This window comes from Vulpes lagopus, chromosome 3 (genome assembly GCF_018345385.1).
Source record: "Vulpes lagopus strain Blue_001 chromosome 3, ASM1834538v1, whole genome shotgun sequence".
Taxonomy (NCBI): Eukaryota; Metazoa; Chordata; class Mammalia; order Carnivora; family Canidae; genus Vulpes; species Vulpes lagopus.
The window spans coordinates 98,287,768-98,308,210 of NC_054826.1; the positions used below are offsets into that span (position 1 = coordinate 98,287,768).

Genomic DNA, 20,443 nt, shown 5'->3' on the forward strand with positions numbered 1-20,443 from the left:
TGTGGTAGGATTCTCCCAGGTGTTTCTCCACTGCTCGCCCAGGTCATCCCATCTACTCCTTGTCCCTCATCCCTACAGCTTGTTGGTCCCCAGGGTCTGTGCTATCCCCAGGTCACCTCACACCCACAGAACTGCAGCAGCCACCTCATGTCTCTGCCAATTTTAGTGGCCTGATTCCCCGGGATGCCAAGGACATCCAGGAGCTGGTCTCTGGGGACCTTCCCAGCCTCACCACCCACCTCATCCCTGTCCTGCACCACATCAGTCCTCCAGCTCCTAGAAGGCTCAAATCCTTGCTCACAGCCCCTCTTGCACACTGACTTGCCTAGAATCTTCCCTCTGTCCCAGTCCCTCCTTTTCTTACTCCACCAGCTTCCTCCCCCAACAATGGTTATCATCATCAACTGCCCCCCCCCCCCCGACTATTAGCTTCTTGTCCCCCGCACTGTCCTTAAGGTCCTGTGGGGTGTGGCACAGAGGAAGGCCCAGAAGGCCTAGCTAGTGGTCTTAGTGTCCACTGGTGATGTGTACATCACAGAACAGGGTCCAGATCCCCTCCTTTCCTGATGGGACTTCCCACCTGCCACAAGAGCCTTGGCCATGCTTGGAGGAGCCCAACTTTGACCGTTTCCCGTAATACCTTTTCCTTCTTAGAAGCAGAAGATTGAGCCTGTCCGTTTTAAGCCAAGTATCTGTCTATACTGAGGGCAAACAGTTGACATCTACGAAGCCTCTACTTTAGGCCGCCATAGCTAAACAAGAGCATGCTTGCTGCTCATCCTTCTCTAAGAGTAAGGGGAGCCTGTTCGGCAAGGTCTCAGAAGAACACTGATACTCTGGGGTCACTCTGCACCCCTGAGGTGAGCTCTTAAAAAAGGGGTAGGTGAACACCTCCCTGGCCCTTCCAGGGCCAACAACAATCAAGTCAGCAACGGGACCAACAGCTCACTTTACAGAGGGCTGGTACAGGCTTTGACAAGCATTTAGAATAAGAGGAGTTGTGTGGCCTATCTCCTAGGATCTTAGAATTTTTATCTCCTGATTTAAAGAATCATGGGCCTCTTCCGATCAAGGGGGCTATCCTGAGGGATAGACCTTAGAACAATCTGAGAGAAGGCCTGTTTAGGTAGCCTTTGACCTGCAAATGTAAGGACAGTTCACAATTAGGATCTGTGGATGTAATTACCCAGCTATGACTGAATAAATAGGTAAGTGAGAAGCTTGTGTTAAACAGAAGAGGCCCTCTGAGTGAAATAGGAATGAATGGGGGGAAATTGAGGAAATGAGCACATTTATCAGAAACCAGCTGCAAACATCAATTTCCATTAAAACCCAGAAGCAGCCTGGAAAGGTATGCAACCACTGGTCTAGGACTGTGACTACAGAGTGACAGCCACCAGGGTCTGCCCCCCCACCCCCACCCCCCCGCAGGACTACATGGGAAAGGGAAGTATTCAGGAGAAGATCCTTAGGTTTAAGGATCAATTTTGCTGGTGAGCAGAAGCAAGCTACCTGTGCCCATGCAAATACGGACTTCTCCCAAACACAGGAGACCAGTTCTAAGATTGCTTTTTTATTACCTCCATGTTTTTGAAGCAGTTCATGACCAGCACAGTGCTTTGGGAACATTTTTGTTTTTAACAATAAATGAAAACATTTCTCTGACAAAAAGACATATGTTCCTTCAATAGGTAAGAAAAGCTTCCCGCCCCTCCCCACTTTGCCCTCCCCTCTGGCTGGAGCAGTCTCCAGGGGGACCCGGACTACTACCCTAGAAACATTCAGCAAAGCGACCCTTAGCCTTCCTGACCCCCTTCCCCAGCAGTGGGGATGAGGGCAACATATTCCTCATGGGTCATTTGATCTTGAGGTCCTTCAAGGCTGATTCCAAGCTCTGGAAAGAGACAGCAGAACAGACAGGCTGGTTCTCACAGTGGTCCCACTCACTGCCATCCCAGCTCCAGCCAGGCAGAGGACAGAGAACCTGGGCTTTGGAGCTGGACAGAGTTGGTTTTAATCCAGCCCTAAAGGGAGGTGCACAGGGTGGTGCTACTCTTCCCCCTTCTTCATCCCAAAGAAGTGCCTTTCTTCTGTAGGGACGGAGAGGGCTTTCCAGGGAGGACGAGGGGGAGGAAGGGCCATGGTGGGCTAGGACTCACCTTCACATCCCAGATGCTCATGCCACCATCCATTCCTGTGGTGCAGAACTGTGAGCACTCAGCCTTGCCCCCGCTGAGCACCGAGATCTGGCTGCAAAGAAGAGGGGGGCTTGACGGGTCACAGCTGGAGCCCTGCTTGCCCTCTGGGGAGCAGCCAACTCCAGTGAGAAGCACTGGGATGTACAGTTGGGGTGCTCAGCACAGAGCCCGGGAGGTGGCCCGGGGGGTTGCAGGAGTCTGCTTTGAGGAGGAGCAGGAATGTGCAAGGTGCCAAGGGAAACGCAGGGAAATAGAACCAGATGTGCAACGGCATGAATCACACGTGTGTGGGGGAATGTCCAGGGTGACCGTGGAGCAGGATGGGGGCAAAAAGCAAAACCTGGAGCTGGGAGGACATGCGGGGTCATTCCGATAAGCCCTGAAGGCTGGGCTCAGGGGTTAGTCTGAAAACACTGGGCCTGATAGCCATGGGAGGGGGTCACCCAGCCAAGGGGCCAAGTCAGGAAGTCTTCCCAGGTTGCTGCAGGGTGGACACCTGTGGCTGGCAGGATTGGAGCGTTGTGGATAGTTTCTCTTCATCCTGCCTAGTTGCACAAGGAGGCAACAGCAGGACCACTTCAGCCTCAGCCCTGCCCTGCAGGGTTGGGTGCCCTCTGATCATCCCACAGACCTTCTACACAGCCATGTTCAAAAAATGCAGAGCACACCCACTGCTGGGTTTGCATCCTGGCCCGATGTTATTTTTGTGCAACCTAGAGGGTCACCCCATTTCCTCAGTCAGGGCCTCCAGCCCCTACTTTGGCTTTATTTCTCCTCCCAGTGGCATCAGTCCCGCTCTCACCTCACGCTGTTCTTATGCAGTGAGTCCAGGCCGGAGCCAGAAGCCACGCTGCCCTCTGAGCTCGCCTTTTTGTCCAGGTTCTGGAAGCGCTCTCGGGCGGTCAGGCCACGCTGCGAGCTTTGCTTGGGCACGTCCAGCCGCCCACCAGAACTCAGTGTCCCTGTGGTGCTGTCATAGGTAAACAGCACCGGAAAACAGTCGTGGCCCTGCAATAGGGTGGGGGTATCATTGGAGCAGGCCCGAGGGCTGACACAGCACCCCTATCTTCGGTGTGAGTCAACAGGCTGAAGACCAGGTGTGACACAGATGGGGGCTGTCTGGCCAGAAGCTGGGTGGCAGGACTTGGGTGGAGCTACTGGGAAGCCAGTGCCAGTTCAGAGACAGCTACGCTGACCCCAGGCATACCAACAGAGACCACATGCTGGGGGTGAGCATCTAGGGGTGCCCCCTCCCCTGGCAAGGCCAACACCCAGTTGAGAAAACTTGTCCAAGACTCTCCTAGAAGCTTGGGGACCTTCTGCCCTGCCCAACCGGTTACACCCACTCTGGGCGAACACCCATAGCTGGATGCTTCTGTAGGCAAACCAGGCCTGATCCCCCCCCCCCCCCCCCCCCCCCCCCCCCGCCGGGACCTGAGGTTTATTGAGGGGTGAAAAGGGATTGGAGAGATCAGTGGGCAGAAGGAGGGAGGGCAGTGCCCTTCTGGACGTGTGTTCCCAACTGTGCTGCCCCCACACAGCCAGAGTTAGTAGGGAAGCAGAAACCCTAGAGTGCAGGGCACAATTTTCTGCTCCCCCTTCTCCCTTCACAGCAGCCAGGGAGCATGCTAGAGACCAGGTGGCCCCTCCCCGCCTATTTGGACCAGGAAGGAAAAAAAGACTAGGGGCTGGGGGAGGGGGAGCAGGGAACCAGTAAAGGGCCACCCTAATCAGCACCCCTTCCTCTCTCCCTCTCCCCCTCCCTGCCTCACCGCTGCCACCAGACTGTTTTCTGTGATGAAGGTCAGGGCCAGCAGTGGCAGTGTTTCAGAGGCCAGAGTGGCAACACTGAAAGAGAGAGACAGAGAGGTCAGCCACTCCAGCCCCTCCTGCCCTGTGCCCATCACCCCCCTGCTGCCCCCCAATGGCCTTTACTCACGCCATTTTCTTGTCGGCATCGGCTAGGCACACGGTGCTGTCGTGGCTGACCCAGGCCACGCGGCTGCCACTGGCCGAAAAGCAGACGCCGTGCACCCAGCCACAGCTACTGCTAGACTCAAACATCAGCTCCCCAAAGGGCATCTTGGAGCCCCACGGGGTGGGTGCTGGCCGCTCCTCCACCTCCTTGATGTAGGCCGAGAAGATCCTGCCAGGGCAGAGCAAGAAACAGACCTCCATGACTGGGGCGTCTCTCCCAGACCCACCCAGTGAGGTCACAGTGCTCAGCCCGGAACTGGTGGGAACCAGAGCCAGCTCTTCATGGCCTGAGTCCTCATGCTTGGGCCAATCTGGGCCTCAGTGCCCTCTGTGCAGCAGAATGGGGCCAGGAGGTCGCCCATGAACTCCCAGGGCCCTGGGGCCCTCATCTGAGGACTAACGACCTGACACAGCCCCTGGTGCTGTCCTGGTCTCCTCCAGGACAACCTGACACAGCCCCTGGGTCTCCTCCTGGTCTCCTGGTCCCTCTCTGTCCCAGGGCCAGCTTGGGGTCACCGGGCAGATCACCAGCTCCCCACCCGCCAACAGCACCTCAGCAGGACATTACTGTGTCTATGTCCCGGGCCTCCAAAGGCGTCCTGGTGCCTGCTGGAGCAGAGACCCAGGCCTTGGGAGACCCACAGGAGCTGCGCCCAGAAGTAAAAACAGCCAATGGCAACTGGAGACTATATTCCAGGCCCAAGGTGACAAGGCAGGTGTGTTGCTTCTCCATCACGTATGCCTTAGTGTGAGAAGGTAGAAGCCACTCCTTGTCCTTGGGATGGAAGACAAGGAAACAAGGACAGGAGGGCCTAGGAAAGAGTTCTCGCCGCCAATAAGCAGTGGTAAGGGGTGCGGTGCATCCTGCCAAGCCTCTCCATGGCCCGGAGACAGGACCCAGTGGTGACCCCTCCAAAAGTAAACATCACAGATGCAAGACTGAGGCCCCAGATCCCCCCGCAGGGCTCCCTCCACCTTCCAGTCCCCGGTTCCTGGGCTGACGTCGGCTCACCTGCACTTGAAGTCACAGGAGCCCGCGGCCAAGAGCACATTGTTGGGGTGCCAGTCCAGGCTGAGGACCGTGGAGCGAATGGGCTTCTTGATGTGCTTGCACACCCACCTAGACACACGGAGGGGAGGGGGACTGGTAGCTTCAGCACCCCAGGGACTCCACACTCCCACGCGGCCCTGCAGACCCCCAAGGTCCCCAGAGGGAGGGGCCTGGATCGGGCTGGTAGGGTACTGGGTGCCCTCCAGGTGGGAACTCCATCCCTGGTCTCCCTTAAGCTTCATGACAACCCTGGGACCAGCTCAGTCACACAGCAGCTAATTGGCCAGGGCAGAATTCGATTTCAGGTCTCCCAGATTCCAGCCTAGGCTCTGCCTACAGGGACCCAGGGGAAAAGATGATGATGGACCATGACAGGCTGGACATCTTGGACAAGTGACCTTATGGAGCCTTACTTTGCTCATCTGAAAAGTGGGGACAACTGATGCCCAGTCCAAGGGGAGGTCAGGGAGTGAGTACCAGGCTTTGTGCAGGGCCTTGTGCAGTGCCCACAGAGGTGGTCCTGCTGTGGTCTGTGCCCTCATTACTGAGACAGGGCTGTGGGAGTGCTCCTTGCCTCCCCTACAAGGTCCAGAGAGGACATTCTTCCCTAGTGTCATGTGAACAAGGTTCCTGAAACTCTGTCCAGTACTTTCTGGGACACTAGTCCCAACACCTTTTGGTCGGTGGCCCCGGGATCCCTCCAAACCGACTCTGACCCTACCTGGGCACTCACCAGTCATTTTCCTGCTCAAAATAGCAGATGGAGATGACACGGGAGCCACTCCCCACAGCAAACTTGTTCTCATGGGGGGCCCAGCGCACACAGCGGGCAGCCCGGTTGATCCGCAGGATGACTAGTGTGGGCTTCCATGTACGGCCCTTCAGTGTCCATACGTAGGCATTGCGGTCTGTGCCACAGGTCACAATTCGGTTACTCTCAGGGGCCCAGTCAATGCCTGTGGAGTGGGGAGGAAACAGGCTGAAGCCATCCAAGCAGAGGTGGCTCTCTGGCATCCACATAGAAGGGGCTTAGAGGCCATAATCTGGATGAGAGCTGCTCCACGGGATGCCTGTAGAACTGATACTGAGAGTGTTACGGTTCCCAAAATATCACCAAATGTGCTGGAAAGCCAAGAGACAGAAAATAAATGAGTTCTTGGTAATGCTGAGCTGAGCTGCTGGATCAAGCCTTTCCTGAAGCCCAAAACATCTTCAGTTTTTCAGTAACATAAGCCAACATCATCCCTTTGTAACTTAAGCCAGTTTGAAATACTGGTTGTGTTACTCGCAACCCAAACTATCCTAACACAGTGATTGGGAGAGTGACTGGCTGACCCTGCATCATCCCATCTCCTTTCAAGAGAGTGATCCCAGTCAGTCTGACATACCTGTCACCTGCCCATTGTGCTCCTTGAGCTCATGCACCTTGACCCACTTGGCCCCACTCTTCTCATAGATGTGCACCTCGTGGTTGTTGGGGCAGATGGCAATCTCTGCAGGAGAGAAGGGTAGGGGTAGGTAGTAGGAGGTGGGGTGCATGCCCTGGTTCCCCCTTCCCTCATGACACCCCTCTACCAGGAGCACCCTTCACGCCACTTGGGCAACACGTGTTCCTTCACCCCCTGCCTTGGTGCAGAGTTCCTTGAAGCACCCTGCCACCCCTCCCCTGGGACTAGCCATCCTTCACCAGTACCCACTACTCGCAGGCACCCCGACAACAGGGGAGCTACCCCCCTCTGCTCCCCAACTCCAGCCCTGGGCTGCTTGCTGTTCCTGACAATGCCAGGCTCTCCCGCTGTGGGGCCTATGGCATGGCTGCCTCCCTCACTTCCAAAAGACCCCTGGCCACCTGTTCTAAACCAGCGCCTCTGCCTCCAGTGCTTTCCCCTCATCCTCTCGTGTTTCTCTCCAGGCTGTCTTCATTCCACCACCACCCCCGACCCACCCCCCACCCCCAGTCTGGGAGCCCGAGCAGGACCTGCACTGGAGCTGGACGCAGGGCTGTGCTCTGGCCTCCACTCAAGTGCCCCTCGCTGGCTGCCCCTGCACGTTCCCAGGGCTCATCCCTCTTACACCCTCAGGACAGGAGGTGCAGGAGGGGGCCGGCCAGCCCTCCAAGCCCCAGTCCGGGGCGCCTGGCTGTTTTACTGCCCGCACACAGTCCGGGGGGCCCCCGCCCCACGTCATCCTGTGGGTCGCGCGCAGCACTCACGGGTGCGGTCCTTGTTCCAGGCGTGGCAGCTGATGGGCTCCACCAGGAAGCTGTGGTAGGCCATGGCCGCTTAGCTCCTGTGCCATAGAGAGGAAGGGACCCCGAGTCAGCCCCAGCTCTGGTCCCGGCCTCGCCTTCCCATGAGTGCTGTGTGCTGACCCTGACCCGGGTCACCTGTGCTCATCATCTGTGCCTCAGTTTCCTCAAGGATAGAGGCCCCCCCCACAACCTGGCAGAGGGGCAGAGTGAAGGGCACCTGGGTGGCTCAGTCCATTAAGTGTCTGCATTGGGCTCAGGTCAAGATGCTGGGTCCTGCTCAGCAGGGAGCCTGCCCCTCCCCCCATCTTGTGCACTCACTGGTTCAAATAAATAAAATCTTAAAAAAAAAAAAGGATGGAGTGAGAATGAAATGAGAGGGGCACCAGCGCATAGCCCGCAGCCTTCCCCACCCAGAGCTCTGGTTCTCTGGAGAGGGAGGGGAGGATGCCGGCCTGCAGGTGAGAGCACAGACCCACACAGACATAACCCATCTTCATCCAGAAAACCACTTACTGCTCCTTCCATAGGGAGGAGGGGCAGGACTGGGCCCCAAGTGGGTGGCTGGACTGTGGGGTGAAAGTGGGTACAGAGGGCAGCACCCCTGTGCTGACTGCACCTCCCCAGCCTCCCCCCACTGCCACTGAGCTTCAGGGGTGCCCACTGCACCTGAGGTGGGGTGGGATCCCCAGCACAGTGAGTGAGGGGCAGTCCCCTCCCCCCCACACCCAGCTCTGCCCACCCCTGTTCCATTTGGCAAAGTCCTACTCCTCTAAAAAGGCCCAGAGTGCACATCACTTCCTCAAACCCATTCTCTCCTCACCCGGCACCTGGTAGGTGTTCAGGAGACCCAGCTCCCATGGGGTGACACCCAGTCCTGACCCACCCGTGCAGGATTCAGTCTCCCCAGCGAGCCCAGCGGCTGATCCCGGGGCACAGGGTCCTCGGGCCTTGGCACTGGCTGTTACCCCGCCTCCAGAGCTCTTCCCCTAGGGGCCTCCACGGCCAGCCCCGCGTTTCCCCTTCCCGTCCCAACGCCACCTTCACAGCGAGGCCTCTCTGACCATCTCTGGCCACTGATTCAAAACTGCAGCCGCCGCCCCCACCCCAGCACTCCCTATTCTGGACTGAATTCCCACAGAGGATCACTATTGACCATTTGTTACAGGGTCCTCATCCACGTCGCCGGCTGCCTTTCTCGCCCAGCTGGGCCTTGCCGAGCTTGATGCAGACAGGTTTCACTTGTCCACACTGCTTTCCCCAGTGCCTAGATGCTTGGCACGCAGTAGGTGCTCGATAAGCTCTTTATTAAAAATTTAAAAAAAAAAAAAAAAACCACCAAAACACTACTGGCCAGCTCAGTTGGTAGAGCATGTGACTCTTGACCCTGGGGTTGTGAGTTCAAGCCCCATGTTGGGGGTGGAGATTACTTAAAATCTTTAAAAACACACACACAAAACCCCACCACCGGGGCACCTGGGTGGCTCACTGGTTGAGCATCTGCCTTTGACTCAGGTCATGATCCTGGGGTCCTGGGAGCAGTCCTGTATCAGGTTCCCCACAGGGAGCCTCCTTCTCCCTCTGCCTGTGTCTCTGCCTCTCTCTGTGTCTTTCATAAATAAATAAATAAATAAATAAAATCTTTAAAAAAAAACCCACACACCACCATTTCCTGAATGCTCCTTACTTTGCCAGCTCTAAGCAGTCCAGGCATTTCTTTAATCCAGTATAGTTGACAATGTTATATTCATTTCAGGTGTAAAATATAGTCACTCAATTCTATAGGTTGCTCAGCACTCATCAAGATAAGTAGGCTCTAGGCCCCTTACCTATTACACTCATCCCCTCACCCCAGGTGTTCTGGACTTCAGTGCTTGGATGCCACAGCCCCAGTGACAGATGGAGAGGCTGGGGCTCAGTGAGGGGAAGCTACCTGCCCAGTCACACCTGGCAAGTGTCACCAGGAGCCTGGCTGCCTCCCCCACCAGTTGGCAGCTCCGCATCCCATGGACGGGGCTAAAAAAGGCTTCCCCCTAGTTCTGGGCCTGGGCCCTGGAACCCCCCGGAAACTAGGGAGCACCTACCTGGCCCCACAGAAGAAGGGCCACCTGTTCAGGCTGAGCTTACCCACATGGCTGGCCAGGAGGCCTCATGGGAAGGCCCAGCGCTGAGCCAGGGCCCTGAGGCCAGGGAGGGACGAACTGCATGTAGCCTACTGCACAGCCGGGCAATCCAGGGCTCCGGGACTAGCTGGCCCCAGGCGGCACCAGGGATCCTGTGGGGCCTGGCTCCCTGACCCCGGGCTCACCGCCTGCGGTCCCTGCTCCTCCTGCCAGCCCCAGATGCAAAATTTTCCTTTATAGCAGGAAGCTCTGGAAGGTTCCTGGGGCGGCCCAGGTCTGTCTCACGGAGACACACGTGCACGTACAGGGCAGGGACATGCTTAGAGCTCGGCACCAAGTGAGTCCTCAGTCCAGACTGCTCAGTCCACAGCCCAGGCTCAGGCCGCACACGCTCCCGTGTGTTCAGCCTTGCACATGTATACACAAGACACTCCTCCCTCCCTGTGTTCAGCCTCATGCGTGCACACACACACACACACACACACACACACACACACACACAAGCACAGTGCTCCCACCAGGGCTGCTTCCCCAGCCTGTCCTTATAAGGCCTCTTGTGGAAGGCAAAGGCCCCGGAAGTGGTGCTTTGGGGGCCCTCAGGTCAGCAGGCTTGATGGGGACTTTCCTCAGCACTTCCGGTGCCTCTGGGCTGGGTCAGCACTGGCATCCAGCTTGGCTGGAGCCCTTCGTCACCATCCATACCACAGACCACAAGACTGAGAAGTGGGAGTAGCAGGTCCATCTGTGCTCATCTGCCCACCCCTCCCTTTTCCATCACTGCCAGGGAGGCATAGATCAGGCCAGAGGCTCACTCCCACACCCCAGCCAGGCTCTTGTTGGCCGCTGAACCAGGATGGAGGCCAGCCAGCCGCTGCCCCTTCAGCCCCTGGTGGCCCGGAAGCAAGAAGCCCTGTGGCTACAGCCCTGGGGTCCCTGGGCCCACAGCTCAGCAGCAGAATGCAACTTCCCACACGGTGCAGCTGCAGGTCTCTGCTCCTTGCAGGGTCTTGGTAAGAGTATCTAGAGGTGTGGGCCAGGCTGTAAGAGCCTGTTTAGTGTATGTTCCAGAGTTCCAGGCTGTGAGGATGGAGAGGTTGGGTCTGCTGAAGATAGCAGCCCCCATACTAGTGAGTAACACAGCCAAGAGGACTTTGGGAGCCCTGACCATGGTTTCCTGGGATCTAAAGATCTGCAAGTGGGAGAGAAAGGGGCCACAGGCACAGCGGGACAGGCAGGGGGCGGGGGTAGTTCAGATCACATCTATCAGCCAACCACACTTTAGCATGAATTCAGATAGAAATACTCATAGTACATGGAATTAACTAACATCTTAAAGGGTGTAGGGGATAGATACGGATGAAGGGGCTGGGAGAGAAGGTGCATTTTCCCCCTTTTCATAACTTCTGCAAAGCAACTAAAACCAGCAGGGCCTCCGCAATGATTCCCAACCCCCTATGTTACAAATGAGGAAGTGGCAACCCAGAGAGAAGAGTAGCTTCTCTGGCCACTGTTGCCTCAGGGCAACATCCTCCTAGAGCAGAATCACTGGATTGTTCCCGTGGTCAGGCATAGCAACAACACAGCCTTCATACTGGGCCACCCCCTGCTGCGGGAACTTTGACTTAATCCTTCCCAGGAAAACCTCCATGGGGGGGACGGGAAGGCACCGACTGCCAGCCAGTCACCCTAAAGACTATGCAACTAGAGTTGCTTTTGCCCAAGCCTGTTAACAACACAAAGCCTCAGCAATGGCTCCGGGGAGGGGGAGACAAAGGGAGGCTGAGGCCATGGCCTCCAGGACACCCACCCACTTGTCAAGGCAGCCCTGTGAGCCAGCACCATGGGCCCATTTGACTGTTGAGGACAGAGAGAGGAACCGTGTTGGGACTTGGAGTCCACGTGCAGTGATCTGTGCCTCATTATCCCAGAAACAGAGGCTGGGGGAGTGTGGGTCAAATGTGGAGTCTCCCCTGGCTGGCTCCCCTCTGCCAGCCTAACGCCAGGATCTCTGTGTTCCCAGCGGCACGTCCCCTGCGTTCTTTGAGCACACAGTGAAGGCTCAGTACAAATGGGCTGGAGATTACCCAGGGCTGGGCGTGGGAGAGCACAGGGAAGAGCGGCATGAGGTCTGGGAGGGGTTTTGGGTCTCCAGAGTGTGGTTTCCATCCATAGGATGCCATGCCAGAGACCATGCACCGGGGTATGGATGCGAACTATCTAGAGGCATGGTAGGTGCTTTGTCCACCCACGTATCCTCAGCACATAACAGGTGCTCAATACGTATTTCTTGAAGGCAAATTGAATAAATCCCATCCTTTTCTTTAGGGGATAGGCTCCAAGGAATGAATATGCTTTATTATTTCAGTGACATATGTATGCAATTTGTAAATATTTACTGGGGAGTATGTGTTCAGTTTTGTTTTGTTTTCTTCCTGATTAGGGTCAATGATTAGCAAAACTTGGAAATCTGAAATCTAGAAGGTCCTCTGCTGAGCAGTTGGGAAGAACTCAGCTCCCCTCAAAGCAAAGCAAGCCAGGTAGAGCCTTGGACTGCCTGACCGAGGGCCTCAGGGCTCCTTCCTTATAGCGCTAGGGTCAAATTCTAACTCTCCATACCAACTGGATGCCCTCAGCCAATACTTCCTTCACATCTCTACCAGAAAAGGTTGGGGCTGAACAAGGCACTAGCTGTAGGTTCCTTATTGCTTCTAGAAAAACCTGGCCAAGGTTCTCTGAAGCCAGAGGTTTGGCTGTATCTGAGGCTAATCTAGGCAGGAGCCATCTGGAGCAGGATCTTGGCCCTACAGGCACTCAGGGAAGTCCCCACCCAGCTCAGACGCTCCAGGGAGTTGCCAGTAAGCCATTTTGTACACGTGCTAAGCAGTTACTCAACTTCCTGTTGTGTATGGAATAGGCCTTGCCACCCCAGACCAGCCAAAACCTCCTCCCCAACTCTGCTCCTGAAGTCTTAACCAGGCAAAAATCAAGTCAAGACACATAAATGAAAACAATCATAGAAAGCACCATAAAGCGTACTAATAAAGCAATCCAAACAAAACAAAATCCAAAAACACATAAAACTCAATGTTGGCAGGATTGTGTTGAAATTCTCATTTGTTCAGCCTTTTGGAAGAGCGATGTAAAAACAATTCAACAACCGGGTAGGAACAAGCAGAATAACACAAACAGGAACTTAAAAATTAACACTCTTTGGTGGCATAGATTCATTTTGGTGCTAAGAAAATAACCACCGACTTTTTTTTTTTTTTTTTTAAGCAAGCATGTTCATAATAACCCCCTTTAGAATGGTGGAAGGGTGGAAAAATCCAGATGACTACAAATATGGCAAGAGTAAATTGTGACACTAACATGTTGGGATATCATTTAACTATTTGAAAAGACCTGTGTGGGTTATGTACATAGACACACATAAACTACCTTTACCGGCATCTTTAAAGGCACAGCATTTTTACCCACAGCTCTGAGACATAACATTCTTTTACCCCCAAGAGCAAGCCTAAAGGGTTGTTTTGGGTTTCTTTCGTGTTTTTTTAAACCTTCATTTTGTACATGAGGAAAAAGACTCAGAGTCAAGAATCAGGGATGCCTAGGTGGCTCAGTAGTTGAGCATCTGCCTTTGGCTCAAGTCATGATCCTGGGGTCCAGGGATCGAGTCCCACATCAGGTTCCCCTCGGGAGCCTGCTTCTCCCTCTGCCTGTGTCTCTGCCTCTTTCTGTGTGTGTCTCTCATGAACAGAGAGATAAAATCTTTAAAAATAAATAAATAAATAAAAAATAAAACAAGAATCTCTCAAAGCCACACAGCTCCTACATGGCAGTTTGGGATTCTGACCCCCAAATCTCAGAGGTTAGCATCATCCAGACACTTTGGTAAGTGCGGGCAGGCCCTACAATGGTGGTGGCAGCAGGAAGAGCACGGATCTGTACCCAGGTAAGCCTCGCCACTTGAAAGGCCCCATTTTACAGAGGAGGAAGGTTGAGGTCCAGAGCCGTCAGGTGGCTTGCTAAGGAAGCTGGCGCGCTTCACCCCGGCCCGGGGGCCTCCCGGGAACCGGTGTCCGTGGCCGCGGGGCAGCACCACCTGCCAGGCGCGGGGAGCCCGCGGACGGCCTCCAGCTCAGCCCCGCCTTAGGCGGGCTCCGGGCTCCCCGCTAGCCCCGCGGGCCTCGCTGTCACCGCCCCGGGCGGCCCCGCTGGGTCCCCGCCTCCGGCGAAGGGGGACCCCTCCGGGTAAGGTCGGCGGCCCCGGCCCCGGGGCGCGAGGAGGGCTGGGGGCCGGGCGGGGCGGGGGAGGGGCCGGGTGGGCGGGGGCGCCAGCTCATTTCCCGGCCGGAGCAACCCGGAAGGCTGGAGGACGGAGGGGAAGTGACTGGGCGTGGGGCCCCCGCCGCCCGGAGCAGCGGGGGCAGCGGCCGCGGGGTGCAGCCGGGAGCGCAGGCCGGGGCGGCGGCGGGGTCGGGCCAGGGCGCCCCGCGCTTCCCTCGCCCCAGGCGGCCGCCCACCCCGGGCCCGGGCCGCCGTCCCCCGCCCTGCTCTCACCTCCAGGCGACCCCACGCCCCTGGCGAGCCCCCGCCCCGGGCCCCCCTCCCCGCGCTCCTGCGCCCCCGCGGGCGCCCCGCACCCTCCCCACCTGCAGGCGACTCCCCGCTACCCCCTGCGGGCGCCCCTCCCCTCCGGGCGGCCCCCAGCCCCCTCACCTCGGGGCGCCCCGGCCGCGGACTCTGGGCAGTCGACGCGCCGAACCGGCTCTGGGCCCCGCGCGGCGCCGCAGCCACTTCCTCGTGGGCGGGGGCGGGGCCTCGGCCTCAGCCCCGCGGGGACCGGGGCGGCAACCAGGGTGGCGGCCAGAGCCCAGGCCCCGCCCACCCATCCGGGGTGGGGGCTGCGCGGAGCCCCGGCGCCCCGCCCGGCGCTCATCCGCACCCGCCCCTTGCAACTCTGCGCGTGGGGAAACTGAGGCTCGGAGCGGCAGCTGGGCGGGGTGCGCTCCATCCCTCCTCCCGGAGCCGATAGCCACGGGGCGCGGCAAGGGCAGGCCCGGAACCGGGTGCCCGCGGGCGGGCGGCCCCCGCCCCTCCCCCGCCCCTCCGTGCCCGCCGCAGCGCCCTCCCGGGGCCGGGTGCCCGCGGGCTCGCACTGACGACTTCCTGCCCCTGGATTCCGCCGCAGTCCGCTTCTGCCTCCCAGCTGCCTGGTGGCCTTGTGGCCACATGCATGTGGGACTTGGGCCGAGTGGTCCCCAGGGGTCTTTCTATCCTTAGCCTCTGCCTCATCGGTGGAGATGTGGGAGCCCCCGGCGAAAACCCTCCTGCGCCATCTCTTAGCGGGGGGCTCCTCCCAGGAGTCCTCCCTCCCAGGCGCAGGCAGCAGCAAGCCGCCCTGGGGCTCTGTGGTCTTTCCGGAGGCAGGGGATCTGGGGCCAGACGCCCACCCTGACAGGTCCCGGCGCTTTGGCACATGGTTTTCTTTCTGCCTGGAACACTCCCCCCCCCCCCCCGTCCCCCCCTGCAGGGTTTGTCTCTTAGCTCACTCTGTCCACAACCCGCTCTGCCCTGGAGGTGACTGCGGGGCTCCCAGCAAGACCCTGTGCCCACCAGTCCCGGCTGCCATCAACACTGAATCCTGCCCCTGCAAGGTGGCTGGGAAGATTCCATGTCTCCAAACGTGGGAGCTCTTCCAGTAGTGAGCGCTCAGCAAGCTTCGGCTATGGTTTGAAAGGACCGCCAGCAGCCTTCCTGGCTGAGACTCCGAGGGGCTGGCAGCGCCCTCCCATGTAGCTGTGGCCAGTCCCAGCATGGCTGCGAGATGAACAGAAAAAGTTTCAGATGATCTGTACCAGCACCCCCTTCTTGTGGGGGACAAGTGCAACTTAACACAGGGGGCACATCTGTTGCCTCCCTGGCTTCTAGATGCCCAGAGAATGACCCCAGGGGGAGCTGGCCCCCACCTCTGGCATGGGCCTGATGGCTCTAACCCCATCGGCTCCTGGGGTCCCCTGTCCTGAGCTCATGAGCTCAGATGGCCAGGTAAAGCAAGCCCAGGACATGATGATGATGATGGTGGTGGTGGAAGGGAGGGAAGACTCTTCTGGGTGAGCTGCATGAATCTGAACACGAAAGTGGAACAGCCACAAGGGAAGCTAGATGACATAGAGCTCAGGTGGAGGAAATCCCAGAGAAATGACCAGCACCCTGGTCAAACTCTGACTGGTCAGCTTGAGCCCAACCTGCTTCCAGAGGTTTCAGACCACTCGGACCGGAGAGCCGAGGACTCTACTGTTTCAGCTTGGTTTGGGTTGAGACTGTGTTACCCATCTCTAAAAGCATCCGGACACATCTAAACACCTGAGGGTTACCTCCTCATGGTGAAAACCAATTATAAACTCTGTGAGCGGGAACCGGGTTGGCTTTGCTCTGGAAGCCCTCCTGCACCTGGCGTTTGGGAAGCACTCCTCGTGCACCTGCTGCATGAGTGGGTGAAGGAAGGAACCCCGACGAGTAGTCTTAGATAAATGAGCTTCGCACAAGGCACTCCTCTTGCAGGGCTGCCTCCATCTCGGACTCTGCAAAGTGAGGCAAACTCAGGATAAGCACTGCGGACCCCCCTCAGGGACCTGCAGTCGTGGAGGAAAGACCCAGCGGACAGGAAAGCAGATCTCAGGCCGGAAGCCAAGGCAGGTGTTCTGTGAGCCGGCTCCCTAGGGGACCAAGTTCCCCAAGCCTGAAGTGAAGCCACTCCTGGCGTGGAGGGATTTCACTTGGAGTTCTGGAACAGTTCAGAGAGCTGGTTTCTTCTGGAAACTGCCCCTGCTCCACCCACCCCAGGGGAACCTGGGGTGAAGATGCTGCACTCCCCTTTCTCTTTTTTCCAAGAACTGCAGCTACTCACCCAGGCTGACTCTTCAGGGTTGGCTGACTTGGAGGAGGGTAATAACTTCAGGTCACCGGGGTATTTTCCAGCTTTCTGCGCCTTTGTCCTTGCTGCCTCCTGGTCACAAGAGGGCAGCCAAGCGCCAGGCTTCTGCACTCTGGACGCCGTGGGCTGGCCCAGGCAATGGGGAGACCAGGGAGGAACACCTTCCCCAAGCACCCAGTCACATCTCCTTCTGTCTCCGCGTGTGCCCACCTCCAGACGGGAATGATGGGTCTCTCTCCCTGAGATCAAGGGACTGCCACCTGACCCCTGTGAGGAGGAAGAGGAGAAACCCCCGTGTCTCCTTTCCTAGGCCACGTGTGAGGCGGACAAAGCCCAGGAGGCCCAGAACAGGCTTAGCATCCCACGTCCCAGGGCCCCAGTGGGGGCCGCACCTGTTGCCCACACCCTTCCAAGCCACATGGTTTTGTATCAGTTCAGTTGGAAACTACAATGCAACCCCACAAGGTATAGTAGGGAGGGTGCCCTCCTGTCAGTTTCTGTGACACCCCCCCCCCCCCCCGCCCCCGCACTCCTGAGCCTGGGCAGACTCACCTGCACTTGCTCACTAGGTATCTCCACTCCCTGCCCTCGCCCAGTAGGGGGCGTGCTTAGCAGTTACCCCTGGGGCTCTGGAGAGACGGCCCGGTTCCAATGAGGGCTGTCACTCTGCTCTCTGGACTTGGGTTTTTTTTTTTTTTTTTTAAAGATTTTTTTAAAAAGATTTTATTTTGAGACAGAGCAAGAAAGAGAGAGAGCACAAGCATGAGCTGGGGGAGAAGAGGGAGAGGGAGAAGTAGATTCCCTGCTGAGCAGGGAGCCAGATGCAGGGTTGATCCCAGGACCTCAGGATCATGACCTGAGCTGAAGGCAGATGTTTAACCGACTGAGCCACCTAGGCACCGCTAAGATTTTATTTTTAAGCAATCTCTACACCCCACATGGGGCTTGAACTCAACAACCCCTAGATCAAGAGTCGCATGCTCCACTGTGACAGCCAGGCCCCCCCCCCCCCCCCCCCCCCGCTCTCTCGACTTGCTTTGCATCTTTAAAATATGGCAGTAACAGCTCCAACCCTGTGGGGTTGTTATGAGTAGTTGATGCCTGTCGGTTGCTTACTTTGGTGCCTGAGCCAGTAGCTATTATTAAGTAGTGCCTCAAAGGCATGGCTACAGCTCCCTTCCTGGGACACCCCCCGACCCCCCACCCCGTGACTGACTTTACCGAGGTAGCTTTCCAACTTTTTTTGGTGACAACCCACAGTGATACATACTGTGGCCTAGTACACACCCCCACTTATATCCGAAACCTAGGTATGGGGACGCACTCTTACTACATGCCATGCAAATGTTTTCTCCTTTCAGTTTTATCAAATGCCAGTCATGACCTACTAAATCAATTTTTACAGCCTCTAATGGCTCTGACCTCAATTTGAATACCTGTTCTAGACTATACTTCCTTTTTCCAAATTGACCTTGTATGTATTAGTTTCTTTTTAAGATTTTATTTATTCATGCGAGACAGAGAGAGAGACACACACACACAGGCAGAGACACAGGCAGAGGGAGAAGCAGGCTCCATGCAGGGAACCCGATGTGAGACTCGATCCTGGAACCCTAGGATCAGGCCCCGGGCTGAAGGCGGCGCTAAACCGCTAAGCCACCCGGGCATCCCTATGTGCTAGTTTCGTATTGCTGCTGTAGCAACTTGCCACACACAGGCTGGCTGAAAACACAAATGTATTCTCTTAACATTTCTGGAGGTCAAAGTCCCCAGTCTTGGGATGCGCAGTGTGGCGTTCCTTCTATAGGCTCCAGGGGAGGCTTGTTTCCTTCTTTTCCAGCTTCCAGAGGCTGCCCGCGTTTCTGGGCCCCGTGGTCCTGTGACACTCCCCGCTGTGGCCCCATCTCTGACTCACCTGCCTGCTCCCTCTCATAAGGATCCCTGGGATTACACTGGGCCCATCTGGATAATCCAGAATCTTCTTCCTGTTGCAAAATCTTTAATTACATCTGCAAAGTTCATGGTTCTGGGGATTAGGACATGGACATCTTGGGGGGGGGCATTATTCTACCTACTGAACCCAGTATTTGAATTATTATGTATAAATGAATAACCTAGCCTTATAATTTACATACTGATCAAAATGGGACCTGAGCCCACATGAGGTAGCTCATGCTTCAGCCACACTGCAGGTGCCTGGGGAAACCCTGACTTTTCACATCATTGCCTCCAGAGATTGGGCACAAACGGGAACTTAAACTACTTGTGTGATGGCTGTTGGGCCAACTGAAGAGTTGCCTAAGCAATCAACTTGGGTTCTGAGGCTGAACTCAGCCTTTCTCAGTATATTCTGGAAAGAACTATTGGATTTTTCTTTGGGTTGCATGATTCTTTGTACACTGCTTCCCACTCTCCCTTACTACCATTATGGTCTCCTGGGCCTATTATAGGGCCAGTGTCAAGCCTAAAAGCGGACCTCAGCTTTTCTGAGTATCCAACAGGAATTACTAATCCTGCTATTCCTATTTCATAGATGAGGGTACAAAGGCTCAGAGATATTAACTAGATTGCTCAAGGCCACACAACTTGGTGGAGCCACAACCTGACATCACAGCCCAAAGCCTTGAATCAAAGGACTTTGGCAATCACCCAGAGCACCCCCTCTCCTCCCTCATTGGTAGTTATGGGGGCCCTGGGCCCAGCCTGAGTCTTAGAGGTCATGGGAGGAGAGGGCTTGCAGACCCCAGCACGCCAGCACTGTGGGTTTCTCGCTGCCGTCACTGGGACGGGCCTTCTTCCACCAGTGAGAAATGGCCCAAGTTAAAAGACAACTCTGGCTAAGTTCTTGGAGGCAAAGTTAGAAACTTTCGTCTCTTTGTTGCTGTTTCTTTCATGGGATACAGTGTTTCTCTGAACACCTCTGGGCTTGCTGGCCAAACCATGTGATTTAATGAAAAAAAAAAAAAGTTTTAGCTAGTTTCTCTTTGGGGCCTACTCTTGTCTATCTGTGACAACAGCCTTGCTGATGCATGGGTGCAAACACAGATACACAAGGGGGTTCCTGCTATAGGGGTCCCGAGAGGCGGCTACAGCAAACAGGGAAGAGGCAGGCCCACCAGGCCAGCCCGTTGGCTGCTGAGATTCTCTCCTGGAGCAAAGTAATTTTGCCCCTTTGCAAAATTACTCTTGAGAATAGGTCATAATGTCCTCTGAGAAGCCTGTTACCAGTGTTCTCAAACTAGTGGTCTTTGAATCACTGTGAGGCAGGAGGCAAGTTGACCAGACTCAAGTCATTTTGATTTTAGGCTGACCCTTAACTTAAAAGGTCATAAAAAAGAGGAGTCACAAGACCCCACTCCCTCTGGCAGTGAAAGCCATGACGGTTGGACATTCTTACCAATGCTCCATGTGGGTAATTCTGCAACCCTAAGCAATGGAAGAACTGCCCGATATAAATGATAAACCCAAAGTTAAAGAGTAAGCCCCTCCTGCACAGCTAGCTAATTTTTAAAAACTTCTAAAACCCTTTGTCAGAGGCAAACGGGCGATGGCAGGCAGGGGCAGGATCCTTTTCCCCATCTGGGAGGAGAGACTGCTACTTTGGAAAGCGGTTCCTTTCTTACTTCTACACTTACTTTGTCCCTTTCTCTAAACGGCTTGCTCTTGAATTCTCTCTCGGGCAAAGCCAAGAACTCTCAACCCTTGCTGAGGGGACTCAACCCACTGAACCTCAACTGCTCCTTCTCCTGGGCCAGGGAGATGAAGAGTATGGCTGTGTCAGGGCTACTCCGTATTTACTTCCTCTGCTAATTATTTATATTTGCACCTCTAAGGTTCGCAGCGTTGGCATGTCAAACTTCCCGTTTAATTATGATGAGAGTAACTGAGTTTGGGCCCAATAATGTTTAG

At 56.1% G+C, this 20,443-nt stretch overlaps 1 protein-coding gene across 1 annotated transcript; it reads right to left on the reverse strand.

Annotated features, from left to right (window-relative positions):
* Positions 1 to 1,560: 1,560 nt before the first annotated feature.
* On the reverse strand, positions 1,561 to 14,462 carry ARPC1B (actin related protein 2/3 complex subunit 1B). Its single transcript, XM_041749724.1, has 10 exons — positions 14,317 to 14,462; positions 7,439 to 7,515; positions 6,615 to 6,719; positions 5,960 to 6,182; positions 5,188 to 5,295; positions 4,138 to 4,344; positions 3,971 to 4,046; positions 3,001 to 3,206; positions 2,160 to 2,250; positions 1,561 to 1,894 (listed from the first exon to the last, which is right to left on the reverse strand). Exons 2-10 carry the CDS (start codon positions 7,500 to 7,502, stop codon positions 1,856 to 1,858), a joined length of 1,119 nt encoding a protein of 372 aa, XP_041605658.1. The 5' UTR covers positions 7,503 to 7,515; positions 14,317 to 14,462; the 3' UTR covers positions 1,561 to 1,855.
* Between the last annotated feature and the right edge of the window lie 5,981 nt (positions 14,463 to 20,443).

What these genes read in the sequence shown, in the direction of transcription:
- ARPC1B (XM_041749724.1), bottom strand. Translation starts at nt 7,502, where the DNA reads ATGGCCTACCACAGCTTCCTGGTGGAGCCCATCAGCTGCCACGCCTGG. An exon ending in TTTGAGCAGGAAAATGACTG is followed by an intron (nt 5,296 to 5,959) that starts GTGAGTGCCCAG and finishes CCGTGTGTCTAG; the next exon opens with GTGGGTGTGCAAGCACATCA. An exon ending in GATGCCGACAAGAAAATGGC is followed by an intron (nt 4,047 to 4,137) that starts GTGAGTAAAGGC and finishes TCTCTCTTTCAG; the next exon opens with TGTTGCCACTCTGGCCTCTG.